Source organism: Oncorhynchus keta, chromosome 5 (assembly GCF_023373465.1).
Source record: "Oncorhynchus keta strain PuntledgeMale-10-30-2019 chromosome 5, Oket_V2, whole genome shotgun sequence".
In the NCBI taxonomy this organism is placed as follows: Eukaryota; Metazoa; Chordata; class Actinopteri; order Salmoniformes; family Salmonidae; genus Oncorhynchus; species Oncorhynchus keta.
Genome location: NC_068425.1, coordinates 4,617,516 through 4,644,021, shown reverse-complemented (window position 1 = coordinate 4,644,021; position 26,506 = coordinate 4,617,516). Strand labels below are relative to the sequence as shown.

Below are 26,506 nucleotides of genomic sequence, written 5' to 3'. Positions count from 1 at the left end.
TGTGAATTTTTTTGAAAGTAATTTTATTGTCAATGCTAATGCCTGATGGTTTTGTTAAAACAATCAAATTATCTAAAAAGAACAACATTCATCACCCAATGGTGATTCCTTATTATCCAGTCTCCATCTCCACCAAATGCAAACACCTTATTCCAGCACAGCACATTATCACTACGTCATACACCCCCTCACCTTAAGAACCGTCACCGTTTCTCCTGCCCCCCTCCCCTCCTTCCACTCCCTCCATCGTTTTATGCACACCGAACTCCGGGCGCACAGTCCGCTTCAGAGCGACGGGGAGAAAAGAGAGCACAAAATAATAGTTTGCCTTAACATGAAGCTATTTTGCTGCTATTCACTGTCTGGAGTTTGAAATAGGACTATACGACGCGTGCACATCCACGGACCGACTAGTCTTATGTTATTTTAATGCTACCGATAGAGGTTTCGGAAGGAGTGTGTTTCACCTCAAGGTATGTGCGTCCGCCGCCAACATCCAGAACGCGTCGACAGGTTGTCGGTGCTTTGCCAACCTCAATTTGCAGATATGTTGCCAATATAAAGTGTTACATTTTCCATCACATTTAACCAGGCCACCCCCTTTACGTGTCTTGTTCTTCCTTGGAAATAGGAGTGATCCTACATCGGTTTCTTGATGGTATTATTTGAGGCTCATGGGAATTCCACCAAAGGTTTGACTTGTATCCAAGTGTGGGTTATGTGTTGCATATTGCCTGTAGCCTAATCTGCTATTTGACTAGCCCACATCATTTCATATTTGTAGGCCTATCAACTTTAACATAGCCTACTTTTAAATACCTAAATAGTTTAGTAACATTTGACTTTAATCTTTTGTTGAATGGTAAGGTTGCCGATATACATTTTCTGTCTTATCATAGGCTTGCGGTCCATAGCAAACCTTTAGTCCTTATCGATATTTTGAAATTATTATAGCCTATCTCGGGGGGTTTCAAAGCTCTCATCAGGGACCCCAGCCGGTTCCAAAATTGCAACTATTCAAGAGCTAGCACAACTGATTCAGCTTGTCAACTAATTATCAAGGCGTTGATTCGGTAAGCTAGTTCAGGGCTACAACACAATTGTGGAACATCAGGTGGTCCCGGTTGAGGGATTTGAAAACCGCTGGCATTTCCCATGTCTACTTGTATGATGATGATGATGATGATGATGATGATGATTGAGTCTCGCTCCTCATCGAGTTTGATATTTAATTTCATTTGATAATAGCCACAACCTCGGTTGTGCGAAATGTCAATATAGGCATGTCTCTTCAATGAGTTGCTGAAATGTGGGGTGGTATTAGCCTATAAAGAAATAGACTATTTATCCCAAACAAACAAATATGTGTCTAACTCAAGCCTACACATGTTTATATCAACATGTTGTGGAGAATATAGGCTACAGGGAGACGCAAATTGAAAAAGGCAGGGGTAGCCTAGTTATGTGAATATAATGGGGAAATATGATATCAAATGGTGATTAGCTTTATTGTGAACGTGTGCTGATGATGCAGTAATAACATAGCTCCAAGAAAATCGACGACATAGCCTATATCCACCGCATTTGCTGGCAATCTTTAATTGTTAGTGCTACCCGCGATCCTTGTGACATCCCTACCCTAAACCCTAATATTAAACCTTACCCTAACCTTAACCATAACCCTTACCTGACCCTGACCTTTACCTATAACTTTACTCAACACTTGTTGAGTAAATTGTTGGCCTATCGAGCACATTCCCCATACTTTGGTGTTAACATAACATATTTTAAAGTTTTGATAGCCCTATCACTACACAGGGCCTATAGCTTTTGATTGGCCTATGCTTTTTATTTAGAGGGGGCGCAAAATGAGACTAAACCAGGTGTCCCTTCAGTTTTGTCCAGTATATTATCGGTATAACGTAAAGCTTATAGGATAGACTCCAGTCAAAGACTCCAGCCATCCTAGTCATAGACTGTTCTCTCTGCTACCGCACGGCAAACGGTACCGGAGCGCCAAGTCTAGGTCAAAGAGGCTTCTAAACAGCTTCCACCCCCAAGCCATAAGACTCCTTGGCATCTACTCAACAACATCTATTCAAATGGCTACCCAGACTATTTGCATTGCCCCCCCTTTTTTTTATTTTTACACCGCTGCTACTCTCTGTTGTTATCATCTATGCATAGCCACTTTAATAACTCTACCTACATGTACATATCACCTTAATTACCTCGACTAACTGGTGCCCCCGCACATTGACTCTGTACCGGTACCCCCCTGTATACAGTCTCGCTATTGTTACTTTACTGCTGCTCTTTAATTACTTGTTACTTTTATTTCTTATTCTTATTCGTATTTTTTTAAACTGCATTGTTGGTTAGGGGCTCGTAAGTAAGCAATTTCACTGTAAGGTCTACTGCACCTGTTGTATTCGGCGCATGCATTTGATAGTAGTTTAAGGATATACCGTTCTGGTCCACAGTATTAGTCTGCATGAACCTTACACAGTTATGAATAATAGACAAGAAATTGCAATCCGTTATGTGCTCTCGGAAATAGGCGAATAGAGACGCTCTCCCTTTGGCACAAGCAAGGCAACTCACATTCTATGACAGATAGTGTCCATTATAGCAGTTTGGTCGAAAACAAAATAATATTCCATATTTGTTTTTCAAGAGATTTGATTGGTTTATGTGATTTTCTAATATTATAGCCTATCTTGTAATCACTGTTGTGATCATTTGGATAATAATCCATTGAAATACATATTTGTGAAGTTATTGGATACAGTTCTGTAGTCTATGCACATGCATAGGCCTACATTATTTGATTTATAGTAGGCTATTTTATTCGAGATTGTAATCCTTAATTCATCACATATACCGAATAATTATTTCGATTTGTAATGACGGTGTAAATTACATTATAGCCTACATCAATTATGATTCATATTTCTTGATATATGAATCAGGTTTCATTTTTTAAAATTCCTTTTATTTTTATTCGAAGCAGTGACACCCTCATTGCTCCAATGAGAGCAAAGGCATCTTGAAAGTCTATCAGGTCAATTTATTAACAAGTAGCCCACGGTAAGCGCCATATTCGATTAAGAATTGTTATCTGATAACCCAATAATTGAGAAATTATCATTTCAAGCCTAAATAATGTATTTAAATATAATCGGTCATTCAGAACGGTTAGTTCCTTTCGAAATGTAGGGTATCGGCTGGAATTAGATTTAGGCGTTCTTAATCAAAAATATTCATAAAAAAAAAAACTTAGGGTCGCTTTGATTTGGAATATTGTCAATTAATAAATAAATATGTTCTCGCTATGTTGCAATGGGCCTATTGATTACCGTGCATTCTTGAAATGTCACGATGTATGTAGATGAAGTTTGTGTTCATGGAATAGGCCTGAGAAGTCCAAGACTAAGTGTCGTGATGGAACAATTATATAGTCTACCACAACCATTAGTATTATTATTATTTGTATTATTCTATTATTAACAGTATTATTATTAATATTGGTATTATTATTCAAAGTATATTAATGAATCCCCATGCTTTAGTTGGAATTAGGATAGATTTCATACATTTCTACGAATTTTATTCGACAACATCATCTTTCTTTATTGAAAATATCACGTATTGCATCCCCCCGCTTGTATGACCGTGTGGCGTCAGCAGGTCACGGGGTTTAATCCCGACCAGTTTTTGGTCAAGATTAGGCCAAAGCCAGATCTCCAGTTCGACCCCCAATCTGACTTCGGGTATCATATGATGCAAGTCAATAAACAGGAATGGGGCCACACACCACCAACGGCTCCAACGTTCAGTCGCAGTGGGTCAGGTGTTTAAAACTCTGTTGAGTGCACCGAATTGAGTAGTCTATTAGGGTAAGCACATTTATTTAATTTCCTAATCATTTATCCAATCCACGGCAATATTTATATTATATTTTATTCCTGTTGCAATATGTGCGCATTGCAGGTCGACTGTTCATGTAATTCATTTATACATTGGATATTAAATATGTTTTCAAGAGGACACTGAAATATAATATCCACGGTCATGTTCAGGCCTATAGCCTACGTGTCTTTCTTTCATTGACTTTTGATGCGTTTTATTTCCCCCTTACGGTATATTCTCTTTCTCACTTTTCGTCGACGACAACCTGCCCTCTATTTTTTCCTTCTATGCACTTGTTGTCTGTAGGCTTGTATTTAGAGGGTAACTGTCCCTTTTCTCTTTCCTCCTTCTCGTCCAGCGAACACGACGAAGGAAGGAGGGCCGGGATGAAAACAGAGGAGACCCAATCATGTCTTCAGCAGCCTCCAGCCTCCACGCCATTCGGTGAGGAGTGAAATAGGACTGACATCTTGAGCCTGACTGGCATATAATGATTTTAACATTATTGTCCAATAATTAAATAAATATCCATGGAAATTTCAAAGGTTATAGTGACAGAAACTTTTACATTCTCAACTTTATATGTTATAAATGATATGATATGATATGTAATACATTTGATATGCGATACATTTTCATTGGTATTTATCATGTGTATTACTATTTTTGTTGTAAAAAAATCCTGGACCTTGCTGGGAAGTAATGTTGAAATGCTTTATTTAATTTTCCTGCTTGACATTTACAGATCTGAACACACACACACACACACACACACACACACACACACACACACACACACACACACACACACACACACACACACACACACACACACACACACACACACACACACACACTATACCCTCCGATGATGTGGACTTCGATTAAGGCAGCCCCCGCACCTCACTGATTCAGATGGGTTGGGTTAAATGTGGAAGCAATATTTCGGTAGAATGCATTCAGTTGTGCAACTGACTAGGTATCCCCCTTTCTCCTGTGTCCCCCTCTCCCCTCAGGTTCAGAACACAGGGGCGGAGGGGGCGAGGTGTGTGCGGGGTGCGAGTCGCCCATTGCCGACCGCTTCCTGCTGCGTGTCAACGAGCGCTCGTGGCACGAGACCTGCGTCAAGTGTGCGGTGTGTCTGAGCGCACTCAATGGGACATGCTACTGCAGAGACCGTCTGCTCTATTGCAAGCATGACTACGAAAAGTAAGAGAACGTCAATACTACTAAAATCCCAAAAGACACACAAACCTTAGTGTTGGCATTGTCTTAATCAGTGTTTCGTCACCTAGTCCTTGTGCCCCTCCTGAATCAGGTGTGCTGGTGTCGAGATAGAACAAACGTGTGAAATTATTTAGGGTCTTATAGGAACTGGTCTACATGGAATATGTGACAGAACAGATGTAAAATGTGTCAAACTCATCCCATGGAGGGCTGAGTGTCTGCGGGTTTTTGCTCCTCTCTTGAACTTGATTGATGAATTAAGGTTACATTTAGTAAAGAGCTCCCCTCACCTGGTTGCCTAGGTCTTAATTGAAAGGGAAAAAAACAAAAACCTGCAGACACTAGTCCCTGAATGTTTGGAGGGTATATACATGAAACACTGAATTGCTATTAGTGAGGATTTAAGATAGCTCCACTTTCCTCTCTGATAAATATGACTTGGACTTTTTATCTGTCTGGGGGTCTGTTTGTCAGTCTGTGTGTGTGTGTCTGTGTGTGCTTGTGTGTGTGTGTGTGTGTGTGTGTGTGTGTGTGTGTGCGTGTGCGTGTGTGTGTGTGTGTGTGTGTGGTCGTGTGTGCATTCGACTTATGCGTGGGTGTGTGTGTGTGTGTTTGTATGTGTGTGTGAGATCCCCAGGGACGGACGGCTGAAGGACGTAGCCTGCAGGTCGTTATCATTGTTGTGAACAGTGTCAGACGACGTCCAGCCGCACAGTCTCTCCCACTGTAGCAGACATCTGGAGGAGAGAGAGGGGAAAAAAGGGAGGGAAAGCTGGAGGGGAGAGAGGATAGGGAGGAGAGAAGGGAGAGGAGAGACAGAAGGATACGTGAAGAGGGATATAAGAGTGGAGACAGAGGATATGAAGAGAAAGTAAGAGAGAGTAGTAGAGAAGTTCTCTCAGTTGCTGCGTCTTTGGAAATGATGTTAATAATTCCTAACTTGAAAACTAAGACGAGTGTGTGTACCGTTACAGGGTAATTTGGGTGAGGTGTTCGTAGGGGGAATTGGAGTGCGACAGATATGAAATGGTGTTGAGTTGATGAGTTCACTGTCTCACTCCCTCTAAAAGTGTCTGAAACTACAGTGCCTTCAGAAAGTAATCATAACACATTACTTTTCCCACATTTTGTTGTGTTATAAAGTGGGATTAAAATGGATTTAATTGTCAATGATCTCCACAAAATACTCTGTAATGTCAAGGTGGAAGAAAAATTATAATATTTGTGAAACATTCATGAAAAAACACACAACTGTATCTTGATTATATAAGTATTCAACCCCCTGAGTCAATCCATGTTAGAATCACCTTTGGCAGCGATTACAGCTGTCTTTCTGTGGTAAGTCTTGAAGAGCTTTTGCACACCTGGATTGCACAATATTCACACATAATTTTTTTTGAAATTCTTCAAGCTCTGTCAAATTGGTTGTTGCGAGACAGCCAAGTGTTGCCATAGATTTGCCACTCAGGAACATTCAAAGCTGTCATGGTAAGAAACTATATTTGGCATTGTGTTTTAGGTTATTGTCATGCTGAAAGGTGAAATAATATCCTGGTGTCTGTTGGAAAGCAGACTGAACCAGGTTTTCCTCTAGGATTTTGCCTCTGCTTAGCTCTATTCCATTTCTTTTCATCCTAAAAAACTGCCAAGTCCTTGCCGATGACGAGCATACCCATAACATGATGCAGCCACCAACATGCTTGAAGATGTGAAGAGTGGTACTCAGTGATGTGTTGTGTTGGATTTTCCCCAAACATAATGCTATGTATTCAAGACACAAAGTCAATTTCTTTTCCACATTATTTGCGGTATTAATTTAGTGCCTTGTTGCAAACAGGATGCATTTTTTTGAGTCTTTTTTTTCCTGTACAAGCTTCCTTCTTTTGACTATGTCAGTTAGGTTAATATTGTGGAGTAACTACAATGTTGTTGATATGTCCTCAGTTTTCTCCTATCAAAGCCACTATACTCTGTATCTGTTTTAAAGTTATCATTAGCCTCATGGTGAAATCCCTGAGCGGTTTCCTTCCTCTTTGGCAACTGAGTTAGGAAAAACGCCTGTATCTTTAATAACTTCACCATGCTCAAAGGGATATTCAATATATGCATTTTTTAAAAATCCCCTGCCAATATGTGCCCTTCTTTGCGAGGTATTGGAAAACCTCCCAGGTCTTTGTGATTGAATCTGTGTTTGAAATGCATTGCTTGGCTGATTGACCTTGCAGATAATTGTATGTGTGGGGTACAGAGATGAGGTAGTCATTCAAAAATCATGTTAAACACTATTATTGCATACAGAATGAGTCCATGTATCTTATGTGACTTGTTCAGCACATTTTTACTCCTGAACTTATTTAGACTTGCCATAACAAAGGGTTTGAAAACGTATTGACTTAAGACATTTCAGCTTTTCGTTTTTCATTCATTTGTAAAAATGTCTAAAAACATAATTCCCTTTGACATTATGGGGTATTGTGTGTAGGCCAGGGACACATCTAAATTTAATCATCATTCATTTTAAATGTAGACTGTAACACAACAAAATGTTGAAAGAGTCAAGGGGTGTGTAGTGAAGAGTTGCAAAGAAAAAGCCATATCTCAGACTGGCCAATAAAAATAAAAGATTAAGTTGGGAAAAAGAACACAGACACTGGACAGAGGAACTCTGCCTAGAAGGCCAGCATCCTGGAGTCGCCTCTTCATTGTTGACCTTGCGGGTACTATTTAATGAAGCTGCCAGTTGAGGACTTGTGAGGCATCTGTTTCTCAAACTAGACACTCTAATGAACTTGTCTTCTTGCTCAGTTGCGCACCTGGGCCTCCCACTCCTCTTTCTATTCTGGTTAGAGACCGTTTGCACTGTTCTGTGAAGGGAGTAGTACACAGCATTGTAGAGATCTTCAGTTTTGGCGCTTTCTCGCATGGAATAGCCCTCATTTCTCAGAACAAGAATAGACTGACTGTCACGATCGTCAAATGAAGGAGTGAACCAAGGCGCAGAGTGGTATGCGTACGTTCTCTTTATTAAAAGAATGAACACCGAACAGACTAACAAAATAACAAACGAAACGTGAAGCTATACAATATAGTGCTGACAGGCAACTACACATAGACAAGATCCCACACCAGAAAGTGGGGAAAAAGGCCTGCCTAAATATGATCAACCATATCACAGACAACGATAAACAGCTGTCCCTGATTGGGAACCATATCGGGCCAACATAGACATACAAAACCCGAGACATACAAAAACCCTAGACATTCAAAAACATAGAGTACCCACCCTAGTCATACCCTTACCTAACCAAAATATATAGAAAATAGAGATATCTAAGGTCAAGGCGTGACACTGACGAGTTTCAGAAGAAAGGTCTTTGTTTCTGGCCATTTTGAGCCTGTAATCGAACCCACGAGCATGCTCCAGATACTAATCTAAAAAAGGCCTGTTTTATTGCTTCTTTAATCGGTACAACCGTTTTCAGCTGTGCTAACATAATTGCAAAATGGTTTTCTAATGATCAATTAGCTTTTTAAAATGATCAACTTTGATTAGCTAACACAATGTGCCATTGGAACACAGGAGTGATGGTTGCTGATAATGGGCCTCTGTACACCTGTGTAGATATTCCATAAAAATTAGTTTCCAGCTACAATAGACATTTAAAACGTTAACAATGTCTACACTGTATTTCTGATCAATTTTATGTTATTTTAATGGACAAAAAAATGTTTTTCTTTCAAAAACAAGGACATTTATAAGTCACTTTAAAAAAAATGTGTCCATTAAAATAACATCAAATTGTTCATGTTTAAAATGTACATATATATATATATATATATATGTGTGTGTGTGTGTGTGTGTGTGTGTGTGTGTGTGTGTGTGTGTGTGTGTGTGTGTGTGTGTGTGTGTGTGTGTGTGTGTGTGTGTCTGTGTGTGTGTGACTCTCTCTCTATAGAGTGTGTGCAGTGGCTTGCAAAAGTATTCCCCCCCTTGGCATTTTTTCTATTTTGTTGCCTTACAACCTGGAATGAAAATATATTTATTGAGGGTTTGTATAATTTGATTTACACAATATGCTTACCACTTTGAAGATGCAAAATGTTTTTTATTGTGAAACAAACAAGAAATAAGACAAACTGAGAACTTGAGCATGCATAATTATTCACCCCCCCCCCATTTACATTTACATTTACATTTAAGTCATTTAGCAGACGCTCTTATCCAGAGCGACTTACAAATTGGTGCATTCACCTTATGACATCCAGTGGAACAGCCACTTTACAATAGTGCATCTAAATCTTTTAGGGGGGTGAGAAGGATTACTTATCCTATCCTAGGTATTCCTTAAAGAGGTGGGGTTTCAGGTGTCTCCGGAAGGTGGTGATTGACTCCGCTGTCCTGGCGTCGTGAGGGAGTTTGTTCCACCATTGGGGGGCCAGAGCAGCGAACAGTTTTGACTGGGCTGAGCGGGAACTGTACTTCCTCAGTGGTAGGGAGGCGAGCAGGCCAGAGGTGGATGAACGCAGTGCCCTTGTTTGGGTGTAGGGCCTGATCAGAGCCTGGAGGTACTGAGGTGCCGTTCCCCTCACAGCTCCGTAGGCAAGCACCATGGTCTTGTAGCGGATGCGAGCTTCAACTGGAAGCCAGTGGAGAGAGCGGAGGAGCGGGGTGACGTGAGAGAACTTGGGAAGGTTGAACACCAGACGGGCTGCGGCGTTCTGGATGAGTTGTAGGGGTTTAATGGCACAGGCAGGGAGCCCAGCCAACAGCGAGTTGCAGTAATCCAGACGGAAGATGACAAGTGCCTGGATTAGGACCTGCGCCGCTTCCTGTGTGAGGCAGGGTCGTACTCTGCGGATGTTGTAGAGCATGAACCTACAGGAACGGGCCACCGCCTTGATGTTAGTTGAGAACGACAGGGTGTTGTCCAGGATCACGCCAAGGTTCTTAGCGCTCTGGGAGGAGGACACAATGGAGTTGTCAACCGTGATGGCGAGATCATGGAACGGGCAGTCCTTCCCGGGAGGAAGAGCAGCTCCGTCTTGCCGAGGTTCAGCTTGAGGTGGTGATCCGTCATCCACACTGATATGTCTGCCAGACATGCAGAGATGCGATTCGCCACCTGGTCATCAGAAGGGGAAAGGAGAAGATTAATTGTGTGTCGTCTGCATAGCAATGATAGGAGAGACCATGTGAGGTTATGACAGAGCCAAGTGACTTGGTGTATAGCGAGAATAGGAGAGGGCCTAGAACAGAGCCCTGGGGGACACCAGTGGTGAGAGCGCGTGGTGAGGAGACAGATTCTCGCCACGCCACCTGGTAGGAGCGACCTGTCAGGTAGGACGCAATCAAGCGTGGGCCGCGCCGGAGATGCCCAACTCGGAGAGGGTGGAGAGGAGGATGTGATGGTTCACAGTATCGAAGGCAGCCGATAGGTCTAGAAGGATGAGAGCAGAGGAGAGAGAGTTAGCTTTAGCAGTGCGGAGCGCCTCCGTGATACAGAGAAGAGCAGTCTCAGTTGAATGACTAGTCTTGAAACCTGACTGATTTGGATCAAGAAGGTCATTCTGAGAGAGATAGCGGGAGAGCTGGCCAAGGACGGCACGTTCAAGAGTTTTGGAGAGAAAAGAAAGAAGGGATACTGGTCTGTAGTTGTTGACATCGGAGGGATCGAGTGTAGGTTTTTTCAGAAGGGGTGCAACTCTCGCTCTCTTGAAGACGGAAGGGACGTAGCCAGCGGTCAGGGATGAGTTGATGAGCGAGGTGAGGTAAGGGAGAAGGTCTCCGGAAATGGTCTGGAGAAGAGAGGAGGGGATAGGGTCAAGCGGGCAGGTTGTTGGGCGGCCGGCCGTCACAAGACGCGAGATTTCATCTGGAGAGAGAGGGAGAAAGAGGTCAGAGCACAGGGTAGGGCAGTGTGAGCAGAACCAGCGGTGTCGTTTGACTTAGCAAACGAGGATCGGATGTCGTCGACCTTCTTTTCAAAATGGTTGACGAAGTCATCTGCAGAGAGGGAGGAGGGGGAGGAGGATTCAGGAGGGAGGAGAAGGTGGCAAAGAGCTTCCTAGGGTTAGAGGCAGATGCTTGGAATTTAGAGTGGTAGAAAGTGGCTTTAGCAGCAGAGACAGAGGAGGAAAATGTAGAGAGGAGGGAGTGAAAGGATGCCAGGTCCGCAGGGAGGCGAGTTTTCCTCCATTTCCGCTCGGCTGCCCGGAGCCCTGTTCTGTGAGCTCGCAATGAGTCGTCGAGCCACGGAGCGGGAGGGGAGGACCGAGCCGGCCTGGAGGATAGGGGACATAGAGAGTCAAAGGATGCAGAAAGGGAGGAGAGGAGGGTTGAGGAGGCAGAATCAGGAGATAGGTTGGAGAAGGTTTGAGCAGAGGGAAGAGACGATAGGATGGAAGAGGAGAGAGTAGCGGAGAGCGAAGGTTGGGACGGCACGATACCATCCGAGTAGGGGCAGTGTGGGAAGTGTTGGATGAGAGCGAGAGGGAAAAGGATACAAGGTAGTGGTCGGAGACTTGGAGGGGAGTTGCAATGAGGTTAGTGGAAGAACAGCATCTAGTAAAGATGAGGTCGAGCGTATTGCCTGCCTTGTGAGTAGGGGGGGAAGGTGAGAGGGTGAGGTCAAAAGAGGAGAGGAGTGGAAAGAAGGAGGCAGAGAGGAATGAGTCAAAGGTAGACGTGGGGAGTTTAAAGTCGCCCAGAACTGTGAGAGGTGAGCCGTCCTCAGGAAAGGAGCGTATCAAGGCATCAAGCTCATTGATGAACTCTCCGAGGGAACCTGGAGGGCGATAAATGATAAGGATGTTAAGCTTGAAAGGGCTGGTAACTGTGACAGCATGGAATTCAAAGGAGGCGATAGACAGATGGGTAAGGGGAGAAAGAGAGAATGACCACTTGGGAGAGATGAGGATCCCGGTGCCACCACCCCGCTGACCAGAAGCTCTCGGGTGTGCGAGAACACGTGGGCGGACGAAGAGAGAGCAGTAGGAGTAGCAGTGTTATCTGTGGTGATCCATGTTTCCGTCAGTGCCAAGAAGTCGAGGGACTGGAGGGAGGCATAGGCTGAGATGAACTCTGCCTTGTTGGCCGCAGATCGGCAGTTCCAGAGGCTACCGGAGACCTGGAACTCCACGTGGGTCGTGCGCGCTGGGACCACCAGATTAGGGTGGCCGCGGCCACGCGGTGTGGAGCGTTTGTATGGTCTGTGCAGAGAGGAGAGAACAGGGATAGACAGACACATAGTTGACAGGCTACAGAAGAGGCTACGCTAATGCAAGGAGATTGGAATGACAAGTGGACTACACGTCTCGAATGTTAAGCTTACGTAGCAAGAATCTTATTGACTAAAATGATTAAAATGATACAGTACTGCTGAAGTAGGCTAGCTGGCAGTGGCTGCGTTGTTGACTTTGTAGGCTAGCTGGCAGTGGCTGCGTTGTTGACACTACGCTAATCAAGTCGTTCCGTTGAGTGTAATACACTCAACTTTACTCTACTTTGTAGAGTCACCTTTTTCAGCAATTACAGCCGCAGCCGCAGCCTAAGTCTCTTATGGTATGTCTCTATAAGCTTGGCACATCTAGCCACTGGGATTTTTGCCCATTCTTCAAGGCAAAACTACTCCAGCTCCTTCAAGTTGGATGGGTTCCGTTGCTGTACAGTAATCTTTAAGTCACACTACAGATTCTCAATTGGATTGAGGTCTGGTCTTTGACTAGGCCATTCCAAGACATGTAAATGTTTCCCCTTAATCCACTCGAGTGTTGCTTTAGAAGTATGCTTTGGGTCATTGTCCTGCTGGAAGGTGAACCTCCGTCCCAGTCTCAAATCTCTGGAAGCCTGAAACAGGTTTCTCTCAAGAATTTCCCTGTATTTAGAGCCATCCATCATTCCTTCAATTCTGACCAGTACCCCAGTCCCTGCGGATGAAAAACATCCCACAGCATGATGCTGCCACCACCATGCTTCACTGTGGGGATGGTGTTTTTGGGGTGATGGGAGGTGTTGGGTTTACACTAGACATAGTGTTTTCCTTGAGGGCCAAAAAGCTCAATTTTAGTCTCATCTGACCAGAGTACCTTCCACATGTTTGGGGAGTCTCCCACATGCATTTAGGCAAACACCATATGTGTTTGCTTATTTTTTTCTTTAACCTCTTGAACCTCTGGGGGCAGTATTTAATTTTTGGATGAAAAACGTTCCCGTTTTAAACAAGATATTTTGTCACGAAAAGATGCTCGACTATGCATATAAGTGACAGCTTTGGAAAGAAAACACTCTGACGTTTCCAAAACTGCAAAGATATTGTCTGTGAGTGCCACAGAACTAATGCTACAGGCGAAACCAAGATGAAATTTCATACAGGAAGTGAGCCAGATTTTGAATGCACTGTGTTCCAATGTCTCCTTATATGGCTGTGAATGCGCAAGGAATGAGCCTACACTTTCTGTCATTTCCCCAAGGTGTCTGCAGCATTGTGACGTATTTGTAGGCATATAATTGGAAAATTGACCATAAGAGACTACATTTACCAGGTGTCCGCTCGGTGTTTTTCCATTTTGTTCAGAGGAGAAACCAAACTGCCACGAGTGATTTATCATCAAATAGATATGTGAAAAACACCTTGAGGATTGATTCTAAACAACATTTGCCATGTTTCTGTCGATATTATGGAGTTCATTTGGAAAACAGTTCGCCGTTGTAATGACTGAATTTTCGGGTTTTTTTCTTAGCCAAACGTGATGAACAAAACGGAGCGATTTCTCCTACACAAATAATCTTTTTGGAAAAACTGAACATTTGCTATCTAACTGAGAGTCTCCTCATTGAAAACATCCGAAGTTCTTCAAAGGTAAATTATTTTATTTGAATGCTTTTCTTGTTTTTGTGAAAATGTTGCCTGCTGAATGCTAGGCTTAATGCTATGCTAGCTATCAATACCCTTACACAAATGCTTGTGTAGCTATGGTTGAAAAGCATTTTTTGAAAATCTGAGATGACAGTGTTGTTAACAAAAGGCTAAGCTTGTGAGACAATATATTTATTTCATTTCATTTGCGATTTTCATGAATAGTTAACGTTGCGTTATGGTAATGAGCTTGAGGCTATAATTACGCTCCCGGAAACGGTATTGCTCGTCGCAACAGGTTAAGCAATGGCTTTTTTCTGGCCACTCTTCTGTAAAGCCCAGCTCTGTGGAGTGTACAGCTTAAAGTGGTCCTATGATCAGATACTCCAATCTCCGCTGTGTAGCTTTGCAGCTCCTTCGGAGTTATCTTAGGTCTCTTTGTTGCCTCTCTGATTAATGCCCTCTTTGCCTGGTCTGTGAGTTGGTGGACGGCCCTCTCTTGGCAGGTGTGTTGTGGTGCCATATTCTTTCCATTTTTTAATAATAGATTAATGGCGCTCTGTGGGATGTTCAAAGATTCAGATATTTTTTTGAACCCAACCCTGATCTGTACTTATCCACAACTTTGTCCCTGACCTATTTGGAGAGCTCCTTAGTCTTCATGGGGCCGCTTGCTTGGTGGTGCCCCTTGCTTAGTGGTGTTGCAGACTCTGGGGCCTGTCAGAACAGGCGTATATACAGTTGAGGTCAGAAGTTTACATACACTTAGGTTGGAGTCATTAAAACTCGTTTTTCAACCACTCCACAAATGTATTGTTAACAAACTATAGTTTTGGCATGTCGGTTAGGACATCTACTTTGTGCATGACACAAGTAATTTATCCAACAATTGTTTACAGATTATTTCATTTATTATTCCCTATCACAATTCCAGTGGGTCAGAAGTTTACACACACAAAGTTGACTGTGCCTTTAAACAGCTGGGAAAATTCCAGAAAACAATTTCATGGCTTTAGAAGCTTCTGATAGGCTAATTGACATAATTTGAGTCAATTGGAGGTGTACCTGTGGATGTATTTCAAGGCCTACCTTCAAACTCAGTGCCTCTTTGCTTGACATCATGGGAAAATCTAAAGAAATCAGCCAAGACCTCAGAAAAAAATAGTAGACCACAAGTATGGTTCACCCTTGGGATTACGCAGCCGTCATACCGCTCAGGAAGGAGACATGTTCTGTCTTCTAGCGATGCACGTCATTTGGTGCAAAAAGTGCGAATCAATCCCAGAATAGCAAAGGACCTTGTGAAGAGGAAACTGGAGGAAACAGGTACAAAATTATCTATATCCACAGTAAAACAAGTCCTATATCGAAATAACCTGAAAGGCCATAAACAAAAATAGAACTGTTTGGCCATTATTTTTGGAGGAAAAAGGGGGAGGCTTGCAAGCCGAAGAACACCATCCCAACCGTGAAGCACTGGGGTGGCAGCATCGTGTTGTGGGGGTATTTTGCTGCAAGAGGGACTGGTGCACGTCACAAAATAGATGACATCATGAGGACGGAAAAATGTGGATATATTGAAGCAACATCAAGAAATCAGTCACGAAGTTAAAGCTTGGTCACAAATGGGGCTTCCAAGTGGACAATGACACCAGCATACTTCCAAAGATGTGGCAAAATGGCTTAAGAAGAACAAAGTCAAGGTATTGGAGTGGCCATCACAAAGCACTGACCTCAATCTATAGAGAATTTGTGAGCAGAACTGAAAAAGTGTGTGCGAGCAAAAGGAGGCCTACAAACCTGACTAAGTCACACCAGCTCTGTCAGGAGGAATGGGCCAAAATTCACCCAACTTATTATGGGAAGGTTGTGGAAGGCTACCCGAAATGTTTGACCCAAGTGAATCAATTTAATGGCAATGCTACCAAATGCTAATTGAGTGCATGTAAACTTCTGACCCACTGGGAATGTGATGAAAGAAATACAAACTGAAATGAATCTCTTATTCTGACACTTCACATTCTTAAAATAAAGTGGTGATCCTAACTCACCTAAGACAGGGAATTTTTACTAGGATTAAATGTCAGGAATTGTGAAAAACTGAGTTTAGGTGTGTTTGGCTAAGGTGTATGTAAACATCCGACTTCAACTGTATACTGAGATCATGTGACAGATCGTGTGACACTTAGATTGCACACAGGTGGACTTTATTTAACTAATTATATGACTTCTGAAGGTAATTGGTTGCACCAGATCTTATTTAGGGGCTTCATAGCAAAGGGGTGAATACATTTGCATGCACCACTTTTCAGTAAAAATTTAGATTTTTGGTTTAAAAAACGTAATTTCTCATCGAACCAGCTCGAAGTTCGTAACAAAAAAGGAGACAAAGTGGAGATAAGGAATAACAATATATTTATTAACTGAAGTAAACTAAAGACAATGAACAATGTTTTTTGTAGTCAGTTATCAGAAGCGCATAAATATGATAATGAGGGTTGTTGAAAGGTGCCAAAGCAAACAAACGGCCACAAAAATGCCACAACCAAAATCTATAAGTGTCTGCATGGAGAGTCTCCCCAATGATTGGGGAAGAGGTGTATTTCTCCTGGGACACCCGAGCCCAGGTGTGTCCCATTTCGCAGATGACCCTCCCGGCTCCTCCCACCGACATCCTATTAAGGAAAACAAGAGCAAAGAGAAAGAATTCGGCAGAGTGGGAGGGTCGTCACACCCCCGTCCCATAAAACCGAGGACCAACAAGGACCCCGGAAAACCATACCAGCCCCTGCGTCCCAAATTGACCCTGCCTCTGCGTCCCAAATTGACCCAGCCTCTGCGTCCCAAATTGACCCAGCCCCTGCGTCCCAAATTGACCCAGCCTCTGCGTCCCAAATTGACCCCGCCTCTGCGTCCCAAATTGACCCAGCCTCTGCATCCCAAATTGACCCCGTCTCTGCGTCCCAAATTGACCCAGCCTCTGCGTCCCAAATTGACCCCGTCTCTGCGTCCCAAATTGACCCAGCCTCTGCGTCCCAAATTGACGAGGGGGTACGTGTTCACACTTTCACTTGCCCCAGGAACCTTTGCACACAGGAAGCAACGTTTAAGAGGGAAGAAGAAAACGAGACCAGGAGGGAACAGACAGGAGCGACAGAAAAGGACAATCCCAAACAATGGTCCGTCACGTAGACATTCAGGAACAGGGCGTACAAGAGCACATCCGCAACAAGCTCAAACGAAAAGAACATCTCAGGGTCCTTCTCATAAAATTTTGGCAACACCAACATCATTTTAGACGTTTTTTCACTCATTTCAATCTTGTAGTGTTCAGCGATCTGCAACAGCTGTTCTTTAGTACATCATTTTAGCAGTTCCTCTGATGGAAAGCAAATGAACACGTCTACGTTAGACACCATAGTCACAAGTAAATACAAAAAAATAATCTCGCTCCCCCCACCCCCCCTGCTGAGCAGGCCGAACCACTAGAAGAAAAATGACAATCACAATGGGCACCACAGAGGAGAGATGAGATACATATGGAGCTTCCCCAAAACCTACAATGACTCCACCTTAGTCTTTTTGCGGATTTGTGGTGGGTAATTACGCACTGTAGCCCACTTGGGGGAAAAAAAGAAGCAAGCTGGCAGATTCCTCCTAAGCCATAGATGTGCCCCAGAGACAACTGCTCAGTCCACGGACACCACACAAAAATAAACAAAATAACCATGCCTAACGTATTCCAAAGTGAAACACGTCGCCAAGCCTAACGGGGGATAAAAAGGCTATAGTTCTGCGTAGCAAGTTTCACAACCCTACCCAAATTTCCCACTGAGGAACATAGCCGATTGTACTCGCCTCAGACCGATGTCTCAACAGGAAGTAGAGTAAGAGTCTCCAGCCTGGGCAGGGGCCTGGAAACTAACCAATATACTCTCCAACGCAGCATACAACCAACTAGCCACCGCTGTGGCAAGTTACCCAAACAAAGGCAGCCAGCACTGGGTACCAAACATTACAACTCAAAAGCTGTAATCAAAAGATGCAAAACAAAATCACCTACAGAGTTTTCAAACATTAACTCCACATTGTCTCACACACTAGTAAGCCCAACGACACTAGTGTTAGTCCTTCATAATGCAACAAAGTGCTACACGCCAAAATGTCTAGGAACCAACCTTATGATCCCGGACGAGCCTCCACACGTCACGAACCGGCTCAAAGTTCATAATAAAAAGGGAGACAAAGTGGGGATAAGGAATAACAAAACATGTTTATTAACTAAAGTAAACTAAAAACAATTAACATGGTGTGTGTGTGTGTAGTCAGTAGTGTAAGTGAGTGTTTGCATGCATAAATGTGATAATGAACGGTGCCAAAACAAACAAACTGGCCACAAAAATGCCACAACCAAAATCTCTAAGTCTGTCTGCATGGAAAGAGTCTCCCCAATGAATGGGGAAGAGGTGTATTTATCCTGGGACACACCCGAGCCCAGGTGTGTCCCATTTCGCTGACCTTTCGGTTACTGGCCCAACGCTCTAACCACTAGGCTACCTGCCTCACAATATAGTGGGTATATGATGAGTCTCTCTCTATATAGTGTGGGTACAGTATATGTCTGTCTCTGTGAGAGACTTGGCACACGTCTTTACTGGTGACCTTCAGAAGATTAGTAACAATGTCTCCTTGTGTTCCCTGCAGTCACTCCATCAGCACCTCTCTCTCTCTCACACACACACACACACACACACACACACACACACACACACACACACACACACACACACACACACACACACACACACACACACACACACACACACACACACACACACACACACACACACACACACACACACACACACACACACACACACCACTCCCCGGCTCCCCCTCAACTGTGAGCAGGTGTGTGTACTGTATGATGTACGGGAGGAGTGTGTATGAGAATTTGGGTTGAGTGTGCGTGTGTGTTTGTGTGTCTAAGAATTTAGCAGAAATAGTGGAAAGCTTGAGATCTGTTTCTTTGCTGTAACCCTTTGCGGTCTGGAGTTGTATGTGTGCACTGATGTTACTTACTTAAAACCTCTTGATACTACCCATCCCGGAGCGTAATCATCGCCTGAAATGAATTAGCATAACGCAGCGGACATAAATATCCCTAGAAAATATTCCTGTTCATGAAAATCACACATGAAATATAATTGAGACACAGCTTAGCCTTTTGTTAATCACCCTGTCATCTCAGATTTTCAAAATATGCTTTACAGCCAACGCTAGACAAGCATTTGTGTAAGTTTATAATAGCCTAGCATAGCATTATGCCTTGCTAGCAGCAGGCAACCTTGTCACGGAAATCAGAAAAGCAATCAAATGAAATAGTTTACCTTTGATGAACTTCGGATGTTCTCACTCACGAGACACCCAGGTAGATAGCCAAAGTTCGTTTTTTCCCAAAAGATTATTTTTGTAGGCGAAACAGGTTTGTTCTTCACATTTGGCTGAGAAATCGCCCGGAAATTGCGGTCACCACAATGCCAATTTCTTTTCCAAATTAGCTCCATAATATCGACAGAAACATGGCAAACGTTTAGAATCCATCCTCAAGGTGTTTTTCTAATATCTATTCGATAATATATCCATGTCGGGACAATTCCTTTTTCTCTAGGACCGATTGGAGTAATGGCTACCTCTGTACTTTACGCGAGAATCTCTCTCGGATGTGACGCCTACGGCTATTCTTCAACAGAAATGCGTAAAACTACGTCACAATGCTGTAGACACCTTGGTGAATACGTAGAAAGCGTAAGTTCGTTAATGGGAGACATTGGAACGCAGTGCTTTCAAAACCTGGGGCACTTCCGGATTGGATTTTTCTCAGGCTTTCGCTTGCAACATCAGTTCTGTTATACTCACTGACAATATCTTTACAGTTTTGGAAATGTTAGAGTGTTTTCTATTGAAAGCTGTCAATTATATGCATATTCTAGCATATTTTCCTGACAAAATATCCCGTTTATAACGGGAACGTTTTTTTCCCAAAAATGAAAATACTGCCCCTAGAGTTCCAGGATTAAGCATAGATTCAATCAGTTTATACATTACATTTACATTTAAGTCATTTAGCAGACGCTCTTATCCAGAGCGACTTACAAATTGGTGCATTCACCTTATGACATCCATTATACAAATGCGATTTGCATGTCTGCGATGGGTATAACACGGGAAGCCGCTTCTGATTGGACAGTTCCAACGCAGTTCCACCGCCGACATCGCCTAAATGAAACAATATACCGCTATGCAGAAGTTGGTTATCGTGGGCTAAAGTCGATCTGATTGAATTGAGCCCTTACTGTATCATTCCCATAGCACTCTCATATTGACCTTGTAGTGACCGACTGGGTCTCCTAAACCCAGGTCTCCTGTGTTAGTTCTAAGACTGTGTTAGCCTGCTGAACTAAGCCTAGGTATTAGCTTGGGGAGCTAATCAGGGGTTAAGTTGTGAATTCGGAGTTGGGAGATTATGGTTGGAACTGGATTTAGGGTTAGGGTTATGGTTGAACTGGGATGTGGACTTGAAGCTAGGGTAAGGGTAGTGGTTGAAGCTAGGGTAAGGGTAGTGGTTGAAGCTAGGGTAAGGGTAGTGGTTGAAGCTAGTGTAAGGGTAGTGGTTGAAGCTAGGGTTAGGTTTACTCATTACGTGAGGAGCATAGTTCTACTCTGCTGTGCCCAGATGTTTGCCTCCTCCCGCTACAGTATCTCTGTCTAGCCATTGTTTTCAAATATTTTCATATTTGTCTTTTTTCTTAGACGAGAGGTGTGTGTGTTTACTGCAAACAATTTCCAAGAGACCGCTGCCCGTACGGACTCTCCAGTATCCCCCTCACACTCTGATACACACACACACGCATACACACTCCACACACACTTCCCACAGAGTGACAGAGAGCAGAGTCTCTAGGCTGACCCAGGTCTCAGACCAATAAAGGCCCTGCGCCCTGGGGGCCCGGCGGGTGACTAGAGCCTGGAGGAGCCTGGAGCCCAGGTTCAATATCAGTCTGGAGTGGGAGGCCTACCCCCTCCCACCAACACCACCACCAAGCAGCACATTGCCTGCTCCTACTGCACACACACACATGGAGTGGATATCAACATGTAGGACACTACAGTGGACATCACTGTCTCACCATAGCTGGTGGTAAAACACCATTGATTTTTTTTAGTAGTAGAGACATTGTAGAGAGAGAGACCGGAAATGATAGTGAGAGGTTTGTGTGGAAAGTACGGCGGGGCTGGGAATCGATTCCACACTCACACAGGCATCTGCACCCAAGGTGGTATTGCCGGTAACTGCTAGAGCCGACCCTCTGGCCCTGCAATGCTGGCTCTAATAGATCACCCTGTGGGGTGGGGGACAAGGAGACCCTGTCTGGAGCAGGGGAGAGGGGAGACTCCCACAGTCACACGGGAGCGGAGGCCCCAAGAGTCACAGCCAAGTCCAATGTTCACTGACCAAACAATCTCTCAAACTGCCAGGCCAGAAGCCCACCTTCTCATCTTACGTGGTTCTATGTGGAATCCCTGTTGTACTATGGTGGGATTGAGAACAGAGAAACCATAGGTCTTCCACACAGATACAGCATCTCTCCCACCCGTCCCCCTCACGCTCCTCCCGCCTCCCTCTCTCGCTCCCCCTCTCTCCATTACCTCGTTCATCACTGTCTGGTTTGTAATAATATTTCTCAATTCCAAACCTCATTTCCCGCTCGTTGAGATTGATAGCAGTGATGACACCAATCAGTTTATCTCTCCGTTTATCCCTCGTTTTCTCTTAATCGTCTCTCCGCTCAGCGCCTCTTTGTGTCTCAGGACGGGAGGAGAGGGAAGGTGGGGTGGAGGGAGGGGGTTGATTGGACACAGCGCTAATTACCAAATGTACTCAGCCACTCCAGTGATGACAAGCCTAAGAGAAGAACTATACATGCACAGTACCTGTATATAGTTATATTCTGTATATACCATAATATACAGTATAACTGTGCATGGAGATGGATAGTTAGTTAGTATGCACAGTGGAAAGAATGGGTTAAATCAAGCATAAGACATTCTGCCCCATACTGCTAAAACATATATACTGCTAAAACATATATACTGCTAAAACATATATACTGCTAAAAAAGATGAAAAAAAACCCCACAAAGCTGATTAATCAACACAACTGCAGCAGGCCTAAATCAAATCAAATCAAATGTATTTGTGTAGCCCTTCTTACATCAGCTGACATCTCAAAGTACTGTACAGAAACCCAGCCTAAAACCACAAACAGCAAGCAATGCAGGTGTAGAAGCCTACTGTACAATGCGGCACACAGTCAGAACCGAAGCATAGCCTATTGCAGCCAATGATATCCATTCTGAAGAATTATTTGTAGAATTGTTAGGAATTCATCCCATGTGTTTGCACTCACTATAGTTCAGTCTGAGGGAGTGTAGGAGTGTGTTAGGGATATGTTGTTGCTCTTGGCTCATACACAGTCGTCCACAGGGGGTATGGTCAGACAGACAGACAGACAGACAGAGCCACGTTTAGTACTCCATATACAGATTGAGGAGTAGTATTGTGGTTTTTAACACAATATCTTGTCTCTATCTGAAATGACATTAAATGTAATTTAAAGTATTTCACTATAGTGCTCCATATAGGGAACAGGTTGCCAGTCTGGTCAAAAGTAGTGTCTCTATATATAGGGAAAATGGTGCTATTTCAGACAGTCCTTCTGTTCCACCAGACACACAGTAAGGGTTCTCACGTCACCTCCCAGCTCAGGTCAACAGGTGATGCAGGAGAAAGAGAGAGAAGAGTTAGGAAGAGAATAGAGATGGAGAGACAGAACCTTACAGTGATTTATATCACAGCATGCATTGTGTCAAAGCTATGCAGAGAGGAAGGACAGAAAGAGAACAGAGAGGTGACTGAAAACGAGAAGAAGTTGGAGAAAGTTGATAGAGAAGATAAATTGCAGATCGGGGGCGTGCATGGGGTAAAATAAAAAGAGGGAGATTTAGGAGGAGATGAAAGCCATGGAGGAGAAGACAGAAGAGCAGGAAGGTGAGGTGTGTCTGTGTCACCCCCTAGTAATATTGCCAGGGTTTTTGCATAATGCCCGATGAGCCCCAATCATCTGGCCTCCCCCACAACAATTTCATTACAGACAGCTAATAAATGTTTCATGGAAGAACAAGCTGCTCGCCTCGCCGTTATTAAATCTGAGATAATAAAAGAAGAGCGAGAAAAGGAAAGATGGGGGGGTGGACCCGAGAGAGGGAGGGAGGGAGAGAGACAGAGAGAGCTAGAGAGAGAGCGGTGTCAACATTCTCAAATCGGGGGGCTGTATCTCCTGTTTCTGGGGCAACGGGTCCCCTCCCCTCCCCCTGCTCCCTCCCCCTTGCACCCCGCTCCGCCAGAGAGAGACAGGAAATGAGAAACCGCCAGACAGGATATTGCGTTCTGGTGGCCTGGGGATTAGCTGTTTTATCTAAACACACACACACACACACACACACACACACACACACACACACACACACACACACACACACACACACACACACACACACACACACACACACACACACACACACACAGAGAGATTCATCCATATCCTCGCACACATCCACACCTTCCTCTCACACTCTCCCAAGCATCAAGCACAGTGTTCTGCACAGTTTTCAGTCGTTACTCTTTGCAGGTATGTTCCGTGTGGTCATGTTATGCCATATCTGAGCTGTCATTAAAGGGTCAAATCTTTCAGTCGAGATCAGATGTGGAGTGTGGAGTATCTCAAGTATTATCAGGAACAGTGTAAATAGTTGAGAAAAGAAAAGTGTACGGAGAGACGGGTCTGCTAATCATTAGCAATAAACCTTGATATTGTATTTTAGACTAATCAGAGGGTCATTCATACCGTATAGCTCAAAATGTTTGGGAATCAAATAAGACTGTCTGATGCACGTTGTCTATAAGTACACATAGGCTTTGAAGGAAATGGCTTCCATCTGCATATGATTGCAAGTTATTTCTGTTTGTATATCACTGTTCTGTGATGTACCGTGTCTGAGACGCATACCAAGAAATGCTGGGTTAAAAACAACCCAATTTGGATTATTTGGTAACCCAGCACTGGGTAAGTATTGGACAGAACACATGCTGGGTTATTTTGACCCAGCCAGTTGTTTTTTGGGTTGTTGCGATTACCCAAACATTGGTTAATTTAACTATCAGTTGGGTATTTTTTACTGTCCTTCTGAGTGGACCGAGCAGCTGGGTCTGATTTAAATGTAAACTCCCTCACGACGCCAGGACAGCGGAGTCAATCACCACCTTCCGGAGACACCTGAAACCCCACCTCTTTAAGGAATACCTAGGATAGGATAAAGTAATCCTTCTCACCCCCCCCCCCCTTAAAAGATTTAGATGCACTATTGTAAAGTGGCTGTTCCACTGGATGTCATAAGGTGAATGCACCAATTTGTAAGTCGCTCTGGATAAGAGCGTCTGCTAAATGACTTAAATGTAAATGTAATGTAAATGTAATCCTTCAATTATTTTCAGATAGATTTGATTTGTCTACCTGTTATTTTGTTTTTGCATTTGACACGTTCTTCAATCTATAATATGAAGATAATTTATTACATGCTCTATTATAAACTGGGGTGGTTGGAGCTCTGAATGCTGATTGGCTAACAGCCGCGATATATAAGACTTTATAAACTGGATGGTTTGAGCCCCGAATGTTGATTTGGCTGGAAGCCGTGGTATATCAGATATAGGGTCTGACAAAACGTTTTTTACTGCTTTAATTAAGTTGGTAACCGGTTTATAATGGCAATAAGGCACCTAGGGGGTTTGTGGTATATTGGCAATATACCATGGCTAAGGGCTGTATCCAGGCACTCCACGTTGTGTTGTGGTTAAGAACAGCCCTTAGCCGTGGTATATTGGCCATATACCACACCCCCTCGGGCCGTATTCCTTAAGTGTACCACGGGTATGACAGAACAGTTATTTTTACTGCTCTAATTACGTTGGTAACCAGTTTATAATAGCAATAAGGTACCTTGGGGACAGTGGTGTAAAGTACTTTAAAGTACAACTTAAGTATTTTGGGGGGGGGGTATCTTTACTTTGCTATTTATATTTTTGACAACTAATGTACTTTTTACTCCATACATTTTCCCTGACACCCGAAAGTACTTGTTACACGATGAATGCTTAGCAGGTCAGGAAAATGGTCAAATTCACGCACTTATCAAGAGAACACGTAGTCATCCCTACTGCCTCTGATCTGGCAGACTCACTAAATATAAATGCATTGTTTTAAAATGATGTCTGAGTGTTGGAGTGTACCCCTGGCTATACGTGAATAAAAAAAAATAAAAAAATTATGCCATCTGCTTTGCTTAATATAAGGAATTTGAAATGATTTGTACTTTTACTTTTAGCAATTACATTTAAAAAAAAAAAATATTGAAGTATATTTAGAAACAAATAATTTTACTGGGTGACTTTCACTTTTACTTGAGTAAGTTTTTATTAAGGGGTGTGTACTTTTACTCAAGTATGACAATTGGGTACTTTTTCCACCACTGCTCGGGGGTTTGTGATTTATGGCCAATATACACTACATGACCAAAAGTATGTGAACACCTGCTCGTCCAACATCTCATTCCAAAATCCTGGGCATTAATATGGAGTTGGTCCCCTTCTTTGCTGCTATAACGGCCTCCACTCGTCCAGGAAGGCTTCCCACTAGATGTTGGATCACTGCTGCAGGGACTTGCTTCCATTCAGCCACGAGCATTAGTGAGGTCGGACACTTAGACCTGGCTCGCAGTCAGCGTTCCAATTCATCCCAAAGGTGTTTGATGGGAGGTCTGGGCTCTGTGCAGGCCAGTCAGGTTCTTCCACACCGATCTCTACAAACCATTTCTGTATGGACCTCGCTTTGTGCACAGGGGCATTGTCATGCTGAAACAGGAAAGGGCCTTCCACAAACTGAATCGTCTAGAATATCATTGTATGCTGTATCATTAAGATTTCCCTTCACTGGAACTAAAGGGCGTAGCCCGAACCATGAAAAACTGCTCCAGACCATTATTCCTCCTCCATCAAACTTTACAGTTGGCTCTATGCATTGGGGCAGATAGTGTTCTCCTGGCATCCGCCAAACACAGATTCGTCCGTTGGACTGCCAGATGGTGAAGTGTGTGTGATTCATTCCTCCAGAGAACACGTTTCCACTGCTCCAGAGTCCAATGGCGTCGAGCTTTACACCACTCCAGCCGACGGCTAACATTGTGCATGGTGATCTTAGGCTTGTGTATGGCTGCTTGGCCATGGAAACCCATTTCATGAAACTCCCGGTGAACAGTTCTTGTGCTGACGATGCTTCCAGAGGCAGTTTGGAACTCGGTAGTGAGTGTTGCAACCGAGGACAGACAATTTTTGCA

At 43.5% G+C, this 26,506-nt stretch overlaps 1 protein-coding gene and 1 long non-coding RNA gene across 4 annotated transcripts in view; one reads left to right on the top strand and one right to left on the bottom strand.

Annotated features, from left to right (window-relative positions):
• The window catches only part of LOC118384358 (uncharacterized), a 43,744-nt gene extending 43,416 nt beyond the window's left edge, over nt 1–328 (bottom strand). Inside the window, exon 1 of the long non-coding RNA XR_004825822.2 lies at nt 193–328. This is a non-coding gene — a long non-coding RNA (uncharacterized LOC118384358). The remainder of the gene's footprint in view (nt 1–192) is intronic.
• LOC118384356 (LIM homeobox transcription factor 1-beta) overlaps nt 247–26,506 on the top strand; it is a 35,519-nt gene continuing 9,259 nt past the window's right edge. Inside the window, exons 1-3 of one of the 3 annotated variants that reach the window (XM_035770814.2) lie at nt 247–473; nt 4,271–4,356; nt 4,929–5,121. In XM_035770814.2, coding sequence (XP_035626707.2) covers nt 430–473; nt 4,271–4,356; nt 4,929–5,121 — 323 coding nt within the window. In that variant the 5' untranslated portion in view covers nt 247–429. Of the gene's footprint in view, nt 474–595; nt 693–4,270; nt 4,357–4,928; nt 5,122–26,506 lie in introns of those variants that run through there. The other 2 variants (XM_035770816.2, XM_035770815.2) reach the window with 2 other exon arrangements.